Source organism: Vanellus vanellus (assembly GCF_965231255.1).
Source record: "Vanellus vanellus genome assembly, chromosome: 3".
NCBI lineage: Eukaryota > Metazoa > Chordata > Aves > Charadriiformes > Charadriidae > Vanellus > Vanellus vanellus.
In genome coordinates, this window is record NC_138907.1 from 21,212,215 (window position 1) to 21,229,378 (window position 17,164).

The following is a 17,164-nucleotide window of genomic DNA, read 5'->3' on the forward strand; positions in this document are numbered from 1 at the left end:
GCTCAAAGTCCCATCCAGCCTGGCCTTGAACACCTCCAGCGATGGAGCTTCCACAACTTCTCTAGGCAACCTGTTCCAGTGCCTCACCGCTCTGAAAGTGAAAAATTTCTTCCTAATATCTAATCTAAATCTTCCAGTTTGAAGCCATTCCCCCTCATCCTATTGCTACGTGCCCTTGTAAAAAGTCCTTCCCCAGCCCCAAAATAGATAAATGCTTTTTGAATTAAATTGTTCCTGTGCTGCCTTCTGTCATGCTTACAGGCTAAAAAGGACTAAACATTTTCCAGTTGCTTTGGATTTGCAAATAATTTAGGGTTGGGTCAATGTAATCCTCTGTTCATATAACAGTAAATTTGTTGTGACATTTCCATTGCCCAAACCAAAACTACAGGTGAGACACAAACATGCATCAAATGGCCTCATGTTATGCCACGGTAGGTTTAGATGTGATATTAGGAAAAATTTCTTCACAGAAAGGGTTGTCAAGCATTGGAACAGGCTGCCCAGGGAAGAGGTGGAATCACCATCTCTGGAGGTATTTAAAAGACAGGTAGTTGTGTTGCTTAGGGACGTGGTTTAATAGTGGTGTTGGTAGTATTACACTGATGGTTGGACTAGATGATCTTAAAGGTCCCTTCCAACCTAGATGATTCTATGCACAAGTTACTGTATTTCACATGTATGAAACTTTTTTTTAAAAAAAAAGTACACGTTTTTCCTAATGATTTTAATAGAAAATTACTTTTAAGGTGACTATGCCATCTAATTCTAATAATTGAGATGATAATTTCTCTAGAACTACAGTTTTGCAGTTGGGAATAAAGTACAGAGTCTTTAACCATAAAGCAAACAACCATGAATCTTAGCTGTGTCTTTTGAGATATGAATTAAAAATCTCTTGCAAGCTGATTTCCAAGTAGGGTCAGTTTAATCTGCCTTTTTCATGAAAGGCTTCTCGCATGCATATGTGCTTCATTTCCTCTTCCTTTCTTCAAACACTGTCTTATGGACACAGGAAATGATCCTTGAGACTCAGTGGGTTGAAGCACTTACAAAGCTTTTCTAAACATCTCTGAGAGGGGAAGGTAGTGGGATTTTATTGTTTGAGTTTTTTCCCCTGTGCTTTTTATTTTCTCCCCTTGAAGAAGAGGAGGCACAGGGATTTGCCAAGTTACTTACCTAGGCTCATAAAAAGAGTTGTCATAGCTGGGGATGTTACTGAGCCTCTGTATCCTTGTTTTGTCTGTTCTAAATATTTGGCTTTGGCTGGGGTTCAAATCATTCCAGTTCTTTTTGGAACCTTTTCAGATAACATGGAAGAACTTTACCTGTTTAAGACCTGTGGCTGCTGTATTAATATGGCAGGAAGGGATGCAGGGTTTTTTAATTATTTTTTTTCAAATCACAGTTTTTTGATACATTGATTCTGCCTCTGATAGCTATTCTCCTTGCAGAAATTCCCTGTATCTTCTTCTCTGGTTCTTCATGTTCTCACTTTAGTACTTCTGTATAATTAAACAATGGAAACGTTTCATCCCTAAACCTTAACTGCATTAGACATTGTGTTTGCGTTATGAAAGACTCAATATATTCTGCTGCAAGTGCAATTTATGTTATCATTCAAGAAAGGTTGCGCAGTTTTCTTTATTTCCAATAACAAAGCACTACACAAGTTCCAGTTGCTATATAAGTTTGAGACTATGGAAGCTCAATTTAGAAAAAGCAGTGCCACCTGTTACTTGACAGATAGTATATAATTTTTTTAACAGCAAATGCTTACTGCTTGTTTTTATCTCCTTTTTTTCCAGGAAAAATCTTTCAGTGCGTGGACTGAAATGGTGGTTTAGATGGGCTTGCATAAACTTGCTTCTTTTTATTGTGTTGTTTTTTCTTACTACTCCTTCCATAATCATCACAACCATGGACAAGTTCAATGTCACTAAACCTATTCACTACCTTAACGTGAGTATCACCATATGTTTGGATATGGCTGTGTATCAGACCAAAATGTCTATAAACTGATAGGTGTATAATAAGGCAATGAAATAATGTCTGTAAGCTAAATTCAGTTGAAATTCTCAGGATTGTTTTGCTAACTGCTGATGAAAAAACCTATATCCTGAATCAGGTCTATAGTTCCCTTTTGTGCCCTTGTAGTAGGCTGAAGTAATTTCATCTGAAACTTTATATTATTATAAATTTGTGTCTTACTTGTTTGTAGTAAAAAATTGCATTCCAAATTTACATAATTCTAAGCTTTGTAATAAAAAATGTTTGCCAAAAATAGAATTTCAAGTCCAACTTGTATTTTGATTTTTTTATGATGAGAAGGGGGGAATTCAGCTTTTAAACTCTGAAGTAAAATGTCATGATTTTATTTTGCTTATTGGATTCAAAACAGGATGGCATATCTATTGGGTCCTAGTTTGACTGCAGCTAAGGTTTCTTGCACACTGTTCATGTTAAATACATCCCCAAGCTAGTGTAAAATATATAAAACCTACTTGTGAGACTTCACTTTCATGCAGTTTAATTCCCAATCCTATTCCTTGTTTTTTGTCTTGCACGCCAATGCTGAGCACTTACTCATTTTAAGACTGTGTCTGAATATAATTTCCAGTCCAACCTACTATAATTTACAGAAAATAAAATATTGCAACCTCTGTTCTATCACAGCTGCATTAAAATGTTTTTAATACTTATTCTTACTTTTTTTTCCTCTACTAGAATCCCATCGTCAGTCAGTTTTTCCCAACGCTCTTGCTCTGGTCCTTCTCAGCTTTACTACCAACAATTGTCTATTACTCAACTTTGCTGGAGTCCCACTGGACAAAGTAAGGAAGAATTTCCTCTGCTTTGATCTTATCTGCTGAATTACTAAAATAAATGGAGAAAGCGCTTATCTTTCATGTAGCTCTAAAATCCACAGGCCTCTTATAGCAGGGAATGTCATGTTCTTGTCTCTTTCTAATGTTATAACCGACTCTTTGGAGTTTAAGTAATTTGTAATCAACACAGAAAGTGTAATCTGATCATGTGATTTGCTTATGCCTCCCCCCCTGCCTCTTTGTGTTTAATCAGAAAAAAATGTATAAGCAGGCTCAAGGGGTGTAGCTTCAACAGGAGTATGGGAAGTGCCCTGATCCTGTAACTAGATTGCTCTCTGGGAAGATAGGAGGTGTGGGTTTGGATCCCCTCTAGGCTGAGAACATCACAGAACCCCAGAATCCTACTTCAACGGAAAGCGCTCCAGCTGCTGGCGTGCTACTTAAAAAGGGCATCCATCTTATAGTTGTTTTGGGTGGAAAAAATTGTCTGGGTGTAACTCTTGGTGCACAACTCAGTTGCTGTTGGATATTGTTAGTGGTGATCTGAGAAGACCTATGGGACCAAGGCTCAGCAGATGCGTTGATGCAAGATTTTTCAGATATGGCTGGTGCACTCCAGAGACGTCAAGCACAGTGACATGCTGCTAACTTGGAGAACTCATCACAGCTTGGTTTGGCGTATCAGATTTCATCCCCAGTTTACGTACAGTCAGATAAAAGCATGATACTGTACACTCAACTTCACTTAATCTTTTTCCATAATGCCTGCAGCCGTTTTTCGTTTGTTTTTATATTAAAATTTTTTTGTACCATTACTATTTTTTTTTTTTGCTAGTTGCACTAGGCACATGAACTTTGAGCCCTTTTAAATCAGTTGAAATAGCTTTCTAAAATCACTAGTGATCACGGATCTGACTTCAAGCCTCGGTATAGTTATACTGATACGTCCCACAATGCCCAAGGGCTACATGATCCTATAATAAAAACTCTGTGATTTTAATACCCTATCAGATACCGCCTTTAACAGTCTGAATTGTTTATAGCAACTGCACTTTTCTGGCAACAGTGTGTTACTGCTACTGTAGTAGCAGTATAGCATTAGTGGTGTCATGTTGTTCCCAAAGACTTGACACTTGGCAGGGACAGTCAAGTAGCTTGTCTAAGTATCTGGTTTCTTGGCAGTGGTGCTCTCTTATGAACTGCCTAATCCCTCTTGGCATAACACTTGAAGAGCTGTTTGTTTACAAGCTGTTGCCAGATGTGAGTATCATCGGATGAGAGACCAGGTGTGATTGTCACACGTCCCCTTGCTTGTGGTGCAGACCTGTAGTGATGCTAATCCAGAGTCTGGATTAGTGTTCAGAAATGTTGTCTGTGCCCAAGAAGATGTTGAGAGGCTGCTTGGTCCAAATTAGTGAATATCTCAATGATGTTTGTTTTGTGAGTATCTTGTAGCAATGTGATATGGTTGGGGAAGCTGGAAGTCTGATGGGTGCTGATATTCTCTGGGCAAGATCCTTTGTGTGTGGAAGTCTTTCGTATGAGTTTCTTACTCAGTGACTTTTTATGTTGGTAGATCTGCAGAGAACAGAATAATGATGCATAAAGTCTACATATTTTTGATCTTCATGGTACTGATTCTGCCCTCCCTTGGTCTGACCAGGTAAAGAATTGTAGTTTATCGGAGTAATGTTTTTATCATGTGAGACAACTTCTGTTCTCTAGTTGCTAGTTGAAGTACCCCCACTCCCTGCAGTGTGTGTGATTATGTTTTTGTTATGCATTAGTTTTCAATGTTCATTTTCATCTGAGGACTCATAGCCCATAAAGCTTCCAAAGGCTGACTTTTGGCAAAGAAATTTAAGACCTTGTAAGATCAATGGCTAATTGAGAGGTGCCCATACTCACCATCATAGCTCAGAACCCTGACTATGTGTTATACTTCAGTTATAGTTGTCGTTTTCTTCCCATGTTTACAGTATTTTACTGTTTCCCTGGCTAACCAGGTGACATGTATTTGTTCTATCTATATAATAACTTCTAAAAATGAATCATTAAAGCTTTAGTATGAAGTAGATGGTTTTGTTTTGTTTGATTCTGTGTCTTTTTTCTTATTTCCGACTATCAGTAACTGTGATAAAGCTACACTAGTGTTCAGATTATGTGGTTAAATCCTCTCTATCCATGATCCTGATCTGAGCCACTTTAAAAGAGAAGCAATTTTGCACAGTACTAAGCTGTTGGAGACTGAATTACATTAACTCTCTTTCTTGCAGCCTTGATTTTTTTTTCCGTTGGCTGTTTGACAGAGAATCATCCGATTCTGCAGTTAGGCTGGAGTAAGTATTAGCAACTCTTGGCTAAAGGAATACTTAGGACTCTTTTTTTCTTTTTTTTTTTTCTTTTTTTTTTTTTTTATGTTCACTATACTTGGTTAGTGTTTATTAAAATTTACTTGGGGATTGGTATCCTGTGGGATGATGCTGAGCTTCTGAATAAGGGGAGGAGAAAGCAAGTGATTTTGCTGTGAAGAAATCCATACTTTTTTCCTGCTAGCTCATGTATGCAAACATTCAATAGAGAGACAGTTGTTATTTTCCCAAAACCTTGCAAATTTTGGAGAAGACAAGAAAGGACAGGATGATATGATGCCAGGTGAGAGGGGACCAGAAAATGTACTGAGGATTGTTGCGTATCATGGACAGGGGATCTTGCCAAGGATTATAGTGAGACCAAATGGCTGCAGCAGGTCTTCTTTCTGAAGTCCATTGACTCTTGATTTTTAAGAAACATGAACATTTTTACACCAGCGTTACAGATGTTGGTTATTACAAGCTTTTGTGACTGTGGCTGGAGGGAAAGAATAGAATGCAATTATTAGGACATAGTTAGGTTTCTAAATGCTGTTTAAAAATCAGTAACAAGACAATTAGGAGTTACTAAGCTAGGAGAAACAATTATTCTGTTGCAGTCTTAGCTCATCCTGTCTCGGATTGCTGTTGCAGACATGAAATGATGCTCTTGTCTGCTATCAGCCACCCATCAGACTGCTGTATCTTTTTGTGAACAGTTTATTCCTCATCTAAACAGCAAATCAGCCAAGCTCTTACAGTATACTACACTTATTGCGTTTACAGCTATGTAGTACTCTTTTTCAACAAGGTTATCGGAAGCCCTCTAGCCACTTCTTATGGTGTCCAGTGTTTATCCTTATGGTAAGAGATTTCCAGAGATGATAGGGATCCATTGTATATATGCTATATTTCTTGTCTGCTTTCCGGTCAGTGTCTGATGTCTTTCCTTGCAGATGTGTCTTTTTGCCTGACCAGGGAGCCTTCTTTGTCAACTACGTGATTGCCTCTGCTTTCATTGGCAATGGGATGGAGCTGCTGCGCCTCCCTGGCCTCATCCTTTACACCATACGCATGATAATGGCCAAGTCCACAGCAGAAAGGAAAAATATTAAACAGGTATTAGAGCCTTTCCTTAGCAAGAAGCAATTAAATAACTGATCCTTATCAGAAACAGTGGGAGCTCCCCTCCTTCATACCATTAACTAGCATCTCCTGTAATTTTCTTTTGGCCTTTGTTTCACTTATCCATGATAGGTTCGTATTCCCTTCATTTGCAGCACAGATAATGGGGAGGTACTTATTCAAGTCAGAGATGGTCAAAAATCAAAACCCAAGCTCTGAATTTCAGGTATTCTTTTCATAGCTCCAAGTCAAGAGTGTGATGATTTGGATTTTACAGGATAACTCTGATTTTATCTTAAAGTTTAAACTTCAGGGTTTTTTTTTTTTTTAATTTAAATCTGTCTACAATTAGTTTCTTCTGTCAGCCTGCAGGTGTGTACAGCTTACTTTGATCTGAATATACACCTAGCAAAATATATACTTACAGCCTATATTCCATTTTAAGTGGTGGACTTTCACTTCCAGATGATGTGTCATGTTGCAGCTTGAAATTCCAGGTGTTACAATGGGAACTTAAGCCTGTATACAGCTGCCCCTGTTCTTCTCTTTCTTCTTTCTTCTTTTTTTTCTTTTTTTTCTTTTTCTGTGGGTGGATGAGTTCCATTTTTAAGATTCTTTTAAACATTTGCTTCTGTTAACTGTTGCGTATTACCCCTTGCTCTGGTTGAAATGATTTGTATTGATTTCCTTATCCCGAGAGGAAGAAGTGGGAATACTGACCACACCAAAGCTTTGTTATCTTGAGCTTTCCCGACTAGAAAAGCCAACACAAGGAACAGTACAGATTCAATGGAATCTGCAGTGAGATGAAGGTTCTGAGTTTGACACAATTCTTTTCTGCCATGTGGTTTTAAGTAGTTGCTTCTTGTAGATGAAAACAGATTCTGTGAGGAATTAATTCAAGGCCGTGAAAGACGCAGCATGTTTTCTGTAAGTACAGATGCTTAAAATGCATACTACTACATCTGCCTAATTACATCATTTATGCCTCTTAGGGAAATAACTGATCTCTCATAGGGAGAGAATGAGAGAAGGTGAATTGTTGCTTTAGTGAATCTAATAACTCTGACACATTGATAGTTTTGGGTGTTTTGTTTTTGTTCCTAGCAACAAGCATTTGAATATGAATTTGGAGCAATGTACGCCTGGATGTTGTGTGTGTTCACTGTCATCATGGCCTATAGCATTACATGTCCCATCATTGTCCCATTTGGTAAGTTTCCCAATGAGGTGTGGGCACGGTGTGAGCGAGACAGGGTCATGCGGGCGGTTCAGAACGCCCAGTTCTGCATTCTTATTCCAGTTCAAATGCTGATAAGCCTTAGGACTTGGATTCAAGTTTCCTTCCCTTCTTGTGGAAAAACAGGGCAGAAGATGGTGATGGTCTTTTACTGCCTCTAGAAGTTGAAATTATATTTAGTGTCTATTAGACTCTTATTTTATTTCTCAAGTTTGAGTGTATTAGCTCTGGTGATGGTTTTTATAGTTAAGCATAGGAGTTTAGGGTGGGTTTGGGGATGAGGGGATTGTTTTTTATCTCTGTGTTCTTGAGGTCTGGCAGAAGCAAGCTGCAGAGGGTACCCAGCCTGGAGGTCCACCTTAAGCAGCCAAACTTGACTTGCGACATTGTGATCCCTAAATCCTTTAGGGACATTTGAAATAACTTTTGTTCTAATGTTTGACTGAGGCATATAAAAAGAAGTACAAATATAAGTGGCTTGATCCAGTAGCAAGAGACTCGAAAACTACCTGTGTTTTCACTACTACATCTCTTCTGCATCTCAAACCATTTATCTAAAATTCCACATCCTGAATGAGAATGAGGGAAGGGGTTGTGGTCATCACTGTGCCATGGACAGCTTTATGCTGCATGGTCCTGACCCCAAGGATGTGACCTTACAATGTACTGGCTGCTTTGCTGGGACATGGTCTTGGTGAACACCGTAGCTGCCCTTTGACCAGAAAAGGAAATGCTGTATTCTCGGGTAGATTTGCTGGCTTAGAAAACCAGTTGAGGAGTTCAGAGCATGTGGGTGGAGCACAGCTGTCCTGTGGTGTAGATGGAGCTGTAGTCCTACAGGACCCTGAGAAGGTCTCAAGATCTCTGAGTTACAGACCTCCTTTTTCTAGAATGTTTCTCCTGTTTGGTTGGTTTATCTCTGTCCCATAATCAAAACTTAACATTTCTGCATTAAGTTGCCTATATATCTAGCTTTGACTTCTTTTCTTCGTCTTGTACCAGCCATTACATTTTGTATGGGGTATGCAAGAAATTAACAATCTGCCTAGAACTCATGGACAGTTGTCCATCTTTAGTGACTGTGACATGATCTGTGTCTTATTTTATTGCATCTTTTGTTCACAGAGATTCTGGACTGTCATAAGAATTATGTATAAAGAATCATTTCAGCAGCTACAGATATTTCCACTCTGGAAACCTGTTTATCAGGCCTAAGTAGAGCTAAACCATTTTACGTAGTTGGCATTTTCCTCTTCTAATGCAAAATTTTAGAGCTAGATACAACATAATTAGCTAAATTAAATATTGTTTGTAAGTGGCGTTAATCAACAACTTTGTTACAAAAAAATTGGCCATATTTTCCCAATAATAATGTACTTGATATTTATTTACATTTTGTTTTGTGTGCATTTGTAAATATCTGAATGTGCTACTGCATACCAGAGCTGTTGCAATTCAAAGCTGTCACAACAGTAACTGGCTTTTTTTGGGGGATAAGAAATAGATGACTTGAAATTCAGTCATGAATCTGTTGAAGGCCGAGAGGGAGATGTAAAGCCGCTGTTAGACCTTTCTTCTTTAACAGTACAGTGGTGGAGGAGTTACCACATCTTCCCTACTGGCTTGGCCTCATGTGCCAGCGCTAGGAAGGATCTCTGGGTTCTCTCTGGGAGTGCGAGTGGTGCCACAGAGAAGCGTGTGGAGGGGGGGGGGATGGGGAGACCCCGCAGTCTTGGGCTGGGGGTGCAGCAACCATAGGAGCAGGCTGCTGTCATGCAGCTGTACCTCATCCATGTTTGGGCTGTATCCACCATTGGTATCTAGATTTTCAGTTGTTCGATTGCTGTAGATCTGCTCACAGAATTACTGCTTTTTATCAATTCTTCACCAACCTCTTCTTTTTTGCCTTCCAGGTTTAATATACATACTCCTGAAGCACATGGTTGACCGTTATAACCTTTACTATGCATATCTGCCTGCCAAGCTGGAGAAGAAGATGCACTTTGCGGCTGTGAATCAGGCCCTTGCAGCTCCAATTCTCTGCCTTTTCTGGCTCTATTTTTTCTCATTTTTGCGGCTAGGTGTGTATTACCTTTTTCCACCTAGAAACTGCTTCTACCTCTCTTGCCAGGTTACCTAAATTACGTGTGAAGTTTCATAGGCTTTGTGGGCTTTTCTTTTTGCTTCCGTAAATGGGAAGTCATTGTGGTTACCTGTGGCACTGAATTACGCAACATTTGCGGCTTACAGAAATTTGCATAAAATGATCTGATGGAGATGGCTGATATGTTAACTTAAAACTGTTAGCATGGAGCTTCATATTTCTTCATTTTACAGGAGATCATGTGTTCCTCAATCTGTAGAGATTGAATCGGCCAGTTGGGCTGTGAAGTGACAGTAAAAAACATTAAATAAAACAAAAATCTATTCAGAATAAGCTCTTTCTAATAAGATGGTCTCTGGCTTCACTACCTGCATTTGTGTAGTCTGTGCATGAGTTAATTGTGCCTGCGTGAATTGGCTATTTCCTCTGTTGTACAGCTGTCATTTAGAAAAAGCTGCTAAAATGTTGGCTAATGCTACTAAGGCCTGTGTTCTACATCATCCGTCAAACTTTACACGGAAAACAGCAGTGAGACGGTGACTCTCTTCCCCGTGTTGTAATTTAAAACCTCATGTTTTGTGTGTATTTTAAAAATAGGGATGTTCTGTGTTTTGCAAATAGTTGGCATTGATGGTATTGGCTGGGGTGTACTAACAGCTTTGACATGAGAACAGGTAGGCGATAGCTTATGGTTTTCTATCTGTGATACAGGAGGAAGCATTTGGCATGGAACAGGGATGATGCTGGAAGGAGTAGAGCTTTCCTTCTTGGGAAGTAGGCCCTTGGCATCTATCTGTATTTTGCCCTCTTCTCCGCTTTCACAGTGCTGATAACAAATGACCATGATTGCATTGTATTTTTCTAGCATACCAGTAGTAAAAAATATATTGTTGGCAGGCTGTCATCTAACTTTAGCTATAGCTCCCTGTGGTTGTAATAGGCACTGGGAACTATTGCTTCAGGCTGTCCTTGGATTTGAGCAGATGTCCCTACATTACCTGTATGTTTGAGAGCTTGTTTTTTCCCCTGTTTTGAGAGCTGTCTTTCCAACCAGGAAGACCAACAAATCCATCGTCCAAAATTACAGCAGAATTTCTAGACCATGCTTTAGAAGAATCAACTCCAAACATGCAGCAGTTGATGTGCCTCTTTAATTGTTATGAAGGAAATCCTGGTGTAGTAAAAATTAAATCTTTATAATAATGTTTTCTGGTTCTGCATCTGTGGTAAAACCATCATTTGTCATGGAGCTTAGTAATGGGAAACACAGACTAGGTTACCATGTTTGGCTCAGTCAGTATAGAGGATCCTGTTTACAAGATGTTTTCAGTGATTTGTCAGGGCGCAGGGCAGTCTAGCCAAGTGGTATGAGTCTGAGAGGTAGGAACTTGAGATTTCGATTTCATTGCCATTGATTTCATTGCTGCTTCTCACGCAAAAGAGAAGGGAGGAGAGGGAAGAGTGTTCTGCTTCCTTATCTGCAAAATAAATCAATTTATGGTGTGTAAAGCTTGATTGCTTAGTCATTGATTTGTATAGCTTGCCTGGTGTAGATATTTCAGTCTGGTTGCAGATTCAGTGGTAATACTGTTTTCTCACTCATTATATTAATGTAAGGCTGGAAGGACTTCTATCTCAGTTCTCAGTCAGGATCAAGTATTGCTTGACTGCATACAGAAGGTGATAGGCTGTACTCGTGTCATCTATTTCATTCTCAGTCGCTGTTTTCTTTCTCTCATGTCATCTGCCCATCATACACCAAACGCACCCCCAGGCCTCTCACAATAGAGGAGGCGATAGTTCTATCTGCAGTTCAATCCCTGTCTCCTGGGATAGTCACTTAAATCCTGTGTTCTCTAGAGCTGTTGGCAGGGAGGACTGCTGAGGACACAGGGCAGGGAAAACTGATCTTTGGAGATTTCTTCTTCCCTGGTCTCTGCTGTTTGACTTGTGGTTCACACTATACGTTGGCTTTGGTATAGACATGCCTCGCCAGCTGGTAAATACTGACGTAACCTACGCTTATAAAAATAACCTCTTCTAAAGGACATTCCAGAATACCCATAGGGAGGTTTTTTCACTTCCCTTTTTGTTTTGAACCAGTGATGTGTTTGCGGGGAGATTTTTTGGTTGTTTTTGTGGGGGTGAGGGTGTGGGTGTGGTGTTCCTCCCCCCCCCCCCCCCCCAACAGATCTGTGCAGGGCTTACATAAACTGCTTAAAAAGTAAAACTTGTCTGTTCTTTGCCACTGCATATGCTAGGGTTGCCATGCAAATATTTGAGGTTGGTGTTGCCTCTTTTGACTAAAGAAGCTTGGAAACAGCTGGTTTTTGGTTTGGGTTTTTTGTTGTTTTTCCTAATATCTATTCAAGTCTCCTTTGCTGCAAAATGAGATTAATTTCTTCAGAATATTTCCCCAGTGGACCTGAAGAATAATAAGTCACTGTAATCATTATAACTTTTTCTATACTAGAGGCTGCTACCATGTCCTTTCCTATAGTTTTATCTTTCTCTCTCTTTCTGTCTCTGAAGAAAAACTTACCATTCAGCTTAGTTCATGTTTACTCAGTTTCTTCTCGTGTTCCTTTTCCTTGGATTCCTCCCAGTTCTGTCCATATTTTATCGGGGTGTCCTACATAGACAAGGCTACTCAAGCTGAAGGTTCAGTAGAGTCAAATAATTTTGTATAGGTTCGAGAGACTTGCTTTTTTTTTTTTTTCCTTCCCATGTTTTGTGATAGCATCACACTTTTGACTACTTTCCAGTTTGTAATCATCAGTTGTATTCTGAAGTGCTACAGGCTTGTTCTCCCTCATACCTACATTTCATTTTTCCTTCCAAATTGTAGTTATTTACAGTTTTCTACATACAATTTCATCTTACTCTTTATTTTTCATTGTTGTTGGTTTTTTTTTTTTCTGAAAGAGGGTGGGGTCATCTAATCTATCAACGTTTTTTTTTCTCTTATTTTCTTTTCCTTTGGGTTGTTTGCAAGCCATCTAGTTTGGTGCCATCCTCGTATTTAATAAATGGACTCTATCTATTACATTTCACAGATCATTAATGAAAGTATTTTAGAAGTGGGTCCAGAATAGATGACTGAGGGAAGAGGAGAAGAATTGCTCTGAGTTGTGTTTATCAATCAAGTATTGCAGCCTCCTTTCTTGGCCTTTAAGGAAGCTAGGGAAACAGCGCTCTCAGCAGTTTTACCAGTCAACAAGCTTCGTGCATAATGAGGTTCTCCTGTTTGTGGCTGGAAGTGTCGTGCCCAGTCCTCTAAGGAGGAAAAAAAAAAAAAAAAAACAAAAACCAAAAACCAACCAAGAGGCTTCTGAAAATGGGGAAGATAAAGTTTTGTTTGTTTTTACTGCTATGTATTTTTATATTGTATTCTCTGGATATTTTTCTAGGCTTTAAAGCACCTACAACCATGTTTACCTTCCTAGTTGTCAACATCACGATTGTTATTTGTTTGGCTTATACTTGTTTTGGCTGTTTCAAGTACCTGAGCCCACTGAATTATAAGGTAAGATGGATACCTTACACCCTTCAGCACCTACCTATGTGCTTGAGGTAGCACCAGCTATTCCTGCTGGGTCGTTTGTGCCTTCTTGCTAGCAATGTCTGTCCGCAAAGGTTCATTCTGGTAAGATGGCTAAAGAGGGCTGATGGGAGAGGTCGGCTGCTTGGCGCAGTGGAAAGTCTGTCAGTGTTAGCAGGAACTGAATTTGAGAGGAAAGAGTAGTGTGGAATAAGTATGCAAGAGGATTGGAGGAGGGAGTACCAGCACTGCACGGAGATCTCTCTGTGCAGATTTTTGGGCACTTACAATCTCTGTATATTGTTTTGACTTACCAGTTTGATATTGTCTCTCTTCCTTTCCCCACATGTTACTGGTTACAGATAGAAGACACGCAAGGTGAAAGAGGAAGTGACACAGATGTACCAACCATCCCAACATCTTCTGTAAGAAGTTAAGAGTTACTAATATTCTCTTACATTTCCTAGAAAAACTTAATTTCACACCCTGCTTACCAAAGAGCTTGTGTAGGACATATTAGTCTGAATGGACTGTGGGACTTCCTATACGCATGTGGGACCAGAGAGTTCTGCAGCTGGGCTCCTTGACTGTTCCCAGGTGGTGTTCCAGAAGTACCTTCGGCTGACGTTGTAGGAGTAGTTGAGACATGCTACTTCCAGCAGCTCTGTACGTTGTGTTCTGGGCCTTACACCAGACAGATCCTCACATCTGGACAGCTGCCAAATGCAGTCAGGTGCCACTTCTTTGGGACTTTGAAAGTTGTGACGTGCGTAGCAGGTCTTACCTGCCATGTCACTAAACAGGATGTAGGACTGAGGTAGAAATAGAGGTCTTTGTGCCACAGCCTACAAGTGCAGGGGAGTGTTACACCGGGAAGCCTCCATTAGGGTGCAAGAGGCCTTAGGTGTTAAGGTGAAGAATGGGAAACGGATGAAAAGAAGAGTGGCGAGGGGAAAAATTATCCTGGGTGAATTATCCCAACGTTATACTTTGAGAGACTAGTAAAATCCTTAACGCTTGTGATTTCAGATGTACGTGCCCCGAGTTTTGCATCCTTATTCTACAGAAAGGACGATGCTTGCCCATAAGGAGCAGCAATCATATGGCACCATGGACAACACTAGTTCACAGGCAGAAGAAATCATAAACTATTCTGCTGAACCCGCAATTATTGAGTGGGCATCAAAAGGTTCGCTTTGAATGCCAAGAACTAACACAAGGTGGAGCACTTGGTCCAGGTTTAGGAGAACTAAACCCCTTCTCCCCCCCCCCCCCCCCCCCCCCGACACACCACCTAAGTATTCTATTTACATATTCCTGTATTCCTGACTACAGAAGAGATACAGAAATAATTCATTGTGTGGTCTGCAGCTGTGCTCAGAGATTAAAAAGCAGATGCTTTGGGACTGATTGTTTTCCAGGCTGTCTACACACATTGTGAGACAAACATGTTGAACACAGAGATGCTGATCCTCAGGGACTTCGCTTATGCTGTCTCATCACTTGCCTTTTGAATTTAACTTATGCTGCATTTTGATACCTGGTCACCAAAGTAAATGCAGCTATTACAGCTGTCATTTATTTATTCAAAATAATTCTTGCTTTTTTTAAAACAAATAATAATAATAATGAAAAACCCTTTAGTATTTATAAATCTCTTGGGATGTGTTAAATCCTGAGGCAATGTCACTTTTGATGAAAATGCTGTTTGTGTGGGTGCTGAGGATGGTGTGTGGGAGTCTCTCCTCTTGTCACCCAAAGTACTCAGTATAGATTTGACCATGTTACTTTTTTCCTTAAAAGAGATGAGGGAGTTACTGTGCACTTGGGTACTAAAAGTACCAAAACAAAAATATGGGTGTAAAGAAGGGAGTGATTGATCTGATACTGTTTTTAGATATTTTTGGAGGGCGTGTAGGTTGTTAGTCTCTGTTCACTTTTTTAAGGGCCTTCCACAATGAAAGTTCACCTGCCAACAATAACAGATGTAAACATTTTATCTTTCTTTTAATCTTGGGTCAAAATGATGGATCTCTGGGTTTTCTCTATAGTGCCAATTATGTGAGCTGTAAGATACTAAGTTTTTAAATTATGTAGTAGGTGCCAATTTATTCTGAAGTACATTGTGTCAAAGTGTAACTAATAATCACCAAGCAATAAAACACCGAGTTCAGAGAAATTTAAGGCTGACTTGATTTATTTGGTTTTTTCTTTGCGTATTGAAACAGTTCTTTTGCTAGCTGCTTTGCAGCATGATCAGTGTCACGAACTGTTCATAAGAGCACTGTCAGGAGGCTCATGTCCCATGAGAGCCTTGAATACTTTTAAATTTCTCTAGGGGGTGAATCTTGGTGGCCTTTGGGTGGGAGAAGGTTTTGGCCCTCCCAAGCCGTCTATTTGCCTGCTCATCGTTAAACTGTTAGTTCCTGAACTTGACCTTTTTCTAGCATGTCTGTGAAGCAGCAACATCTTGAGATTGGAGTAGAATTTGTGCCATAAATAAGTGTGTGCAGATGTTCAGTGTCTTACAGGACTGGCTCCAGCTTCCCCAGACCAGTGCTCTGGACGAATGCTGAGCAGGAGACCTGCCCTGCTGCAAGAAGGACTCTGCAGAGCTCTGATAACCCTGATGACCTGCCCATCCTCTTAGTTGAAGGTACATGTAACTCCTGGTTCTTAAAAGGCAAGTGGGGAGCCTTGTCTTGTGGGGGGCATAGATTTGTGCCAGGCCTCTTTATACTGTCACTTCAGTGTTGCAGTTTAGTCTGTGTGTGCAGTTTAGGCTTGTGTGTGGTGGGGGGGAGGGGATGTTTTGATTTTATCAATTGTGTTATTACTAGAGGTGGAATGTACACTGATTATTGTGGGGTTTTTTTAGCGATTGTGGCATTTCTAGAGGTAATACAAACTCTGGATACGAACTGCCATTTAAGATTGGTATTGAAACCAAGAAAAAATAAACCCAACAGACTCCACATTTTTTATTTGTCTTTTGTTTCTCTCATACGGATGTGAGGACAGAAGGAGGAGACATAGCCTGTTGTATTCATTAGATCAGAAGTCTGTGATTGTTCTAACTCATTCCTAGCTACAGTACCCCATCTCATACACGTGTCTGCAGAAGGAGTGGACGCGTATGTGTATACTAATCGAGGAATCAAAGAAATGATTCAGCTACCATACTCAATCTGTTCACAGTGCTGCCACTGCGGGATTTTTATGCTCTGTGGTATAACTTACTTTTTTGAACGAGTGACTTGATATTCACTGTCAGGTTCTATGTGTCATATCAAGGACACAAACTCTTTCGGTGATTGGATTTCCTTTTTGTGCTTGGAAGGCTGCTGAACTTTGGTAACGAAGCTCCTTGTGGCTGGCACAGGTTCAGTACAGACAGGGCCAGCTCTCGTGTGATTTTGAATAAGCCCACCTCCAGTCATGCTAAAGAGCTTCAGATACAGAATATGGAAAACCTATTCAGTAATGAAAAGTTGTATCTTGCTAAGTAGTCACTGCTGGCATTTGAGGAACCAGTTCATGTGTCTGATGGGGAAATCACCTGCATATTTCAGTTATCGTGTAGCAGCCATTCTTGTTTGCCAGTGTACTCTGTGCAGTTAAACTCCTAGAAATGTCTATGATATTAGCCCAGGTGCTAGTTTGAGTTAAGGCTGGGATCACCTATTAGTAAATTATCACAAGACCGTGTATAGCAACACACGCATTAAAGGCTGGTTTATCAGCTTTGCTATGTTGTGCTTGCTTCCCAGTATCTTTTGGGTCTCTTTCTGAGAGCTGGAAGTAATTAGGAAACTGCACTGGCTCTAATTCATTCCTTCATGCTGATGGATATCTCTGAGAGGATAAAATTAGATCAGCAGCAGAAACTCCTTGCATTCCTTGCTGAGCCTCAGAGAAAATCTGAGGGATGGAAGCCTCAACAAATGTGGATATTGGCTCCACTGTATTTGAAAT

The 17,164-nt window shown here is 40.0% G+C and overlaps 1 protein-coding gene across 1 annotated transcript in view; it reads left to right on the top strand.

Moving 5' to 3' along the window:
* Positions 1-14,447, top strand: part of TMEM63A (transmembrane protein 63A) — a 30,354-nt gene extending 15,907 nt beyond the window's left edge. Inside the window, exons 13-22 of the mRNA XM_082481255.1 lie at positions 1,809-1,962; positions 2,728-2,834; positions 4,405-4,491; positions 5,105-5,167; positions 6,136-6,298; positions 7,412-7,517; positions 9,458-9,625; positions 13,059-13,174; positions 13,552-13,614; positions 14,219-14,447. Coding sequence (XP_082337381.1) covers positions 1,809-1,962; positions 2,728-2,834; positions 4,405-4,491; positions 5,105-5,167; positions 6,136-6,298; positions 7,412-7,517; positions 9,458-9,625; positions 13,059-13,174; positions 13,552-13,614; positions 14,219-14,389 — 1,198 coding nt within the window. The 3' untranslated portion in view covers positions 14,390-14,447. The remainder of the gene's footprint in view (positions 1-1,808; positions 1,963-2,727; positions 2,835-4,404; positions 4,492-5,104; positions 5,168-6,135; positions 6,299-7,411; positions 7,518-9,457; positions 9,626-13,058; positions 13,175-13,551; positions 13,615-14,218) is intronic.
* Positions 14,448-17,164: the final 2,717 nt, after the last annotated feature.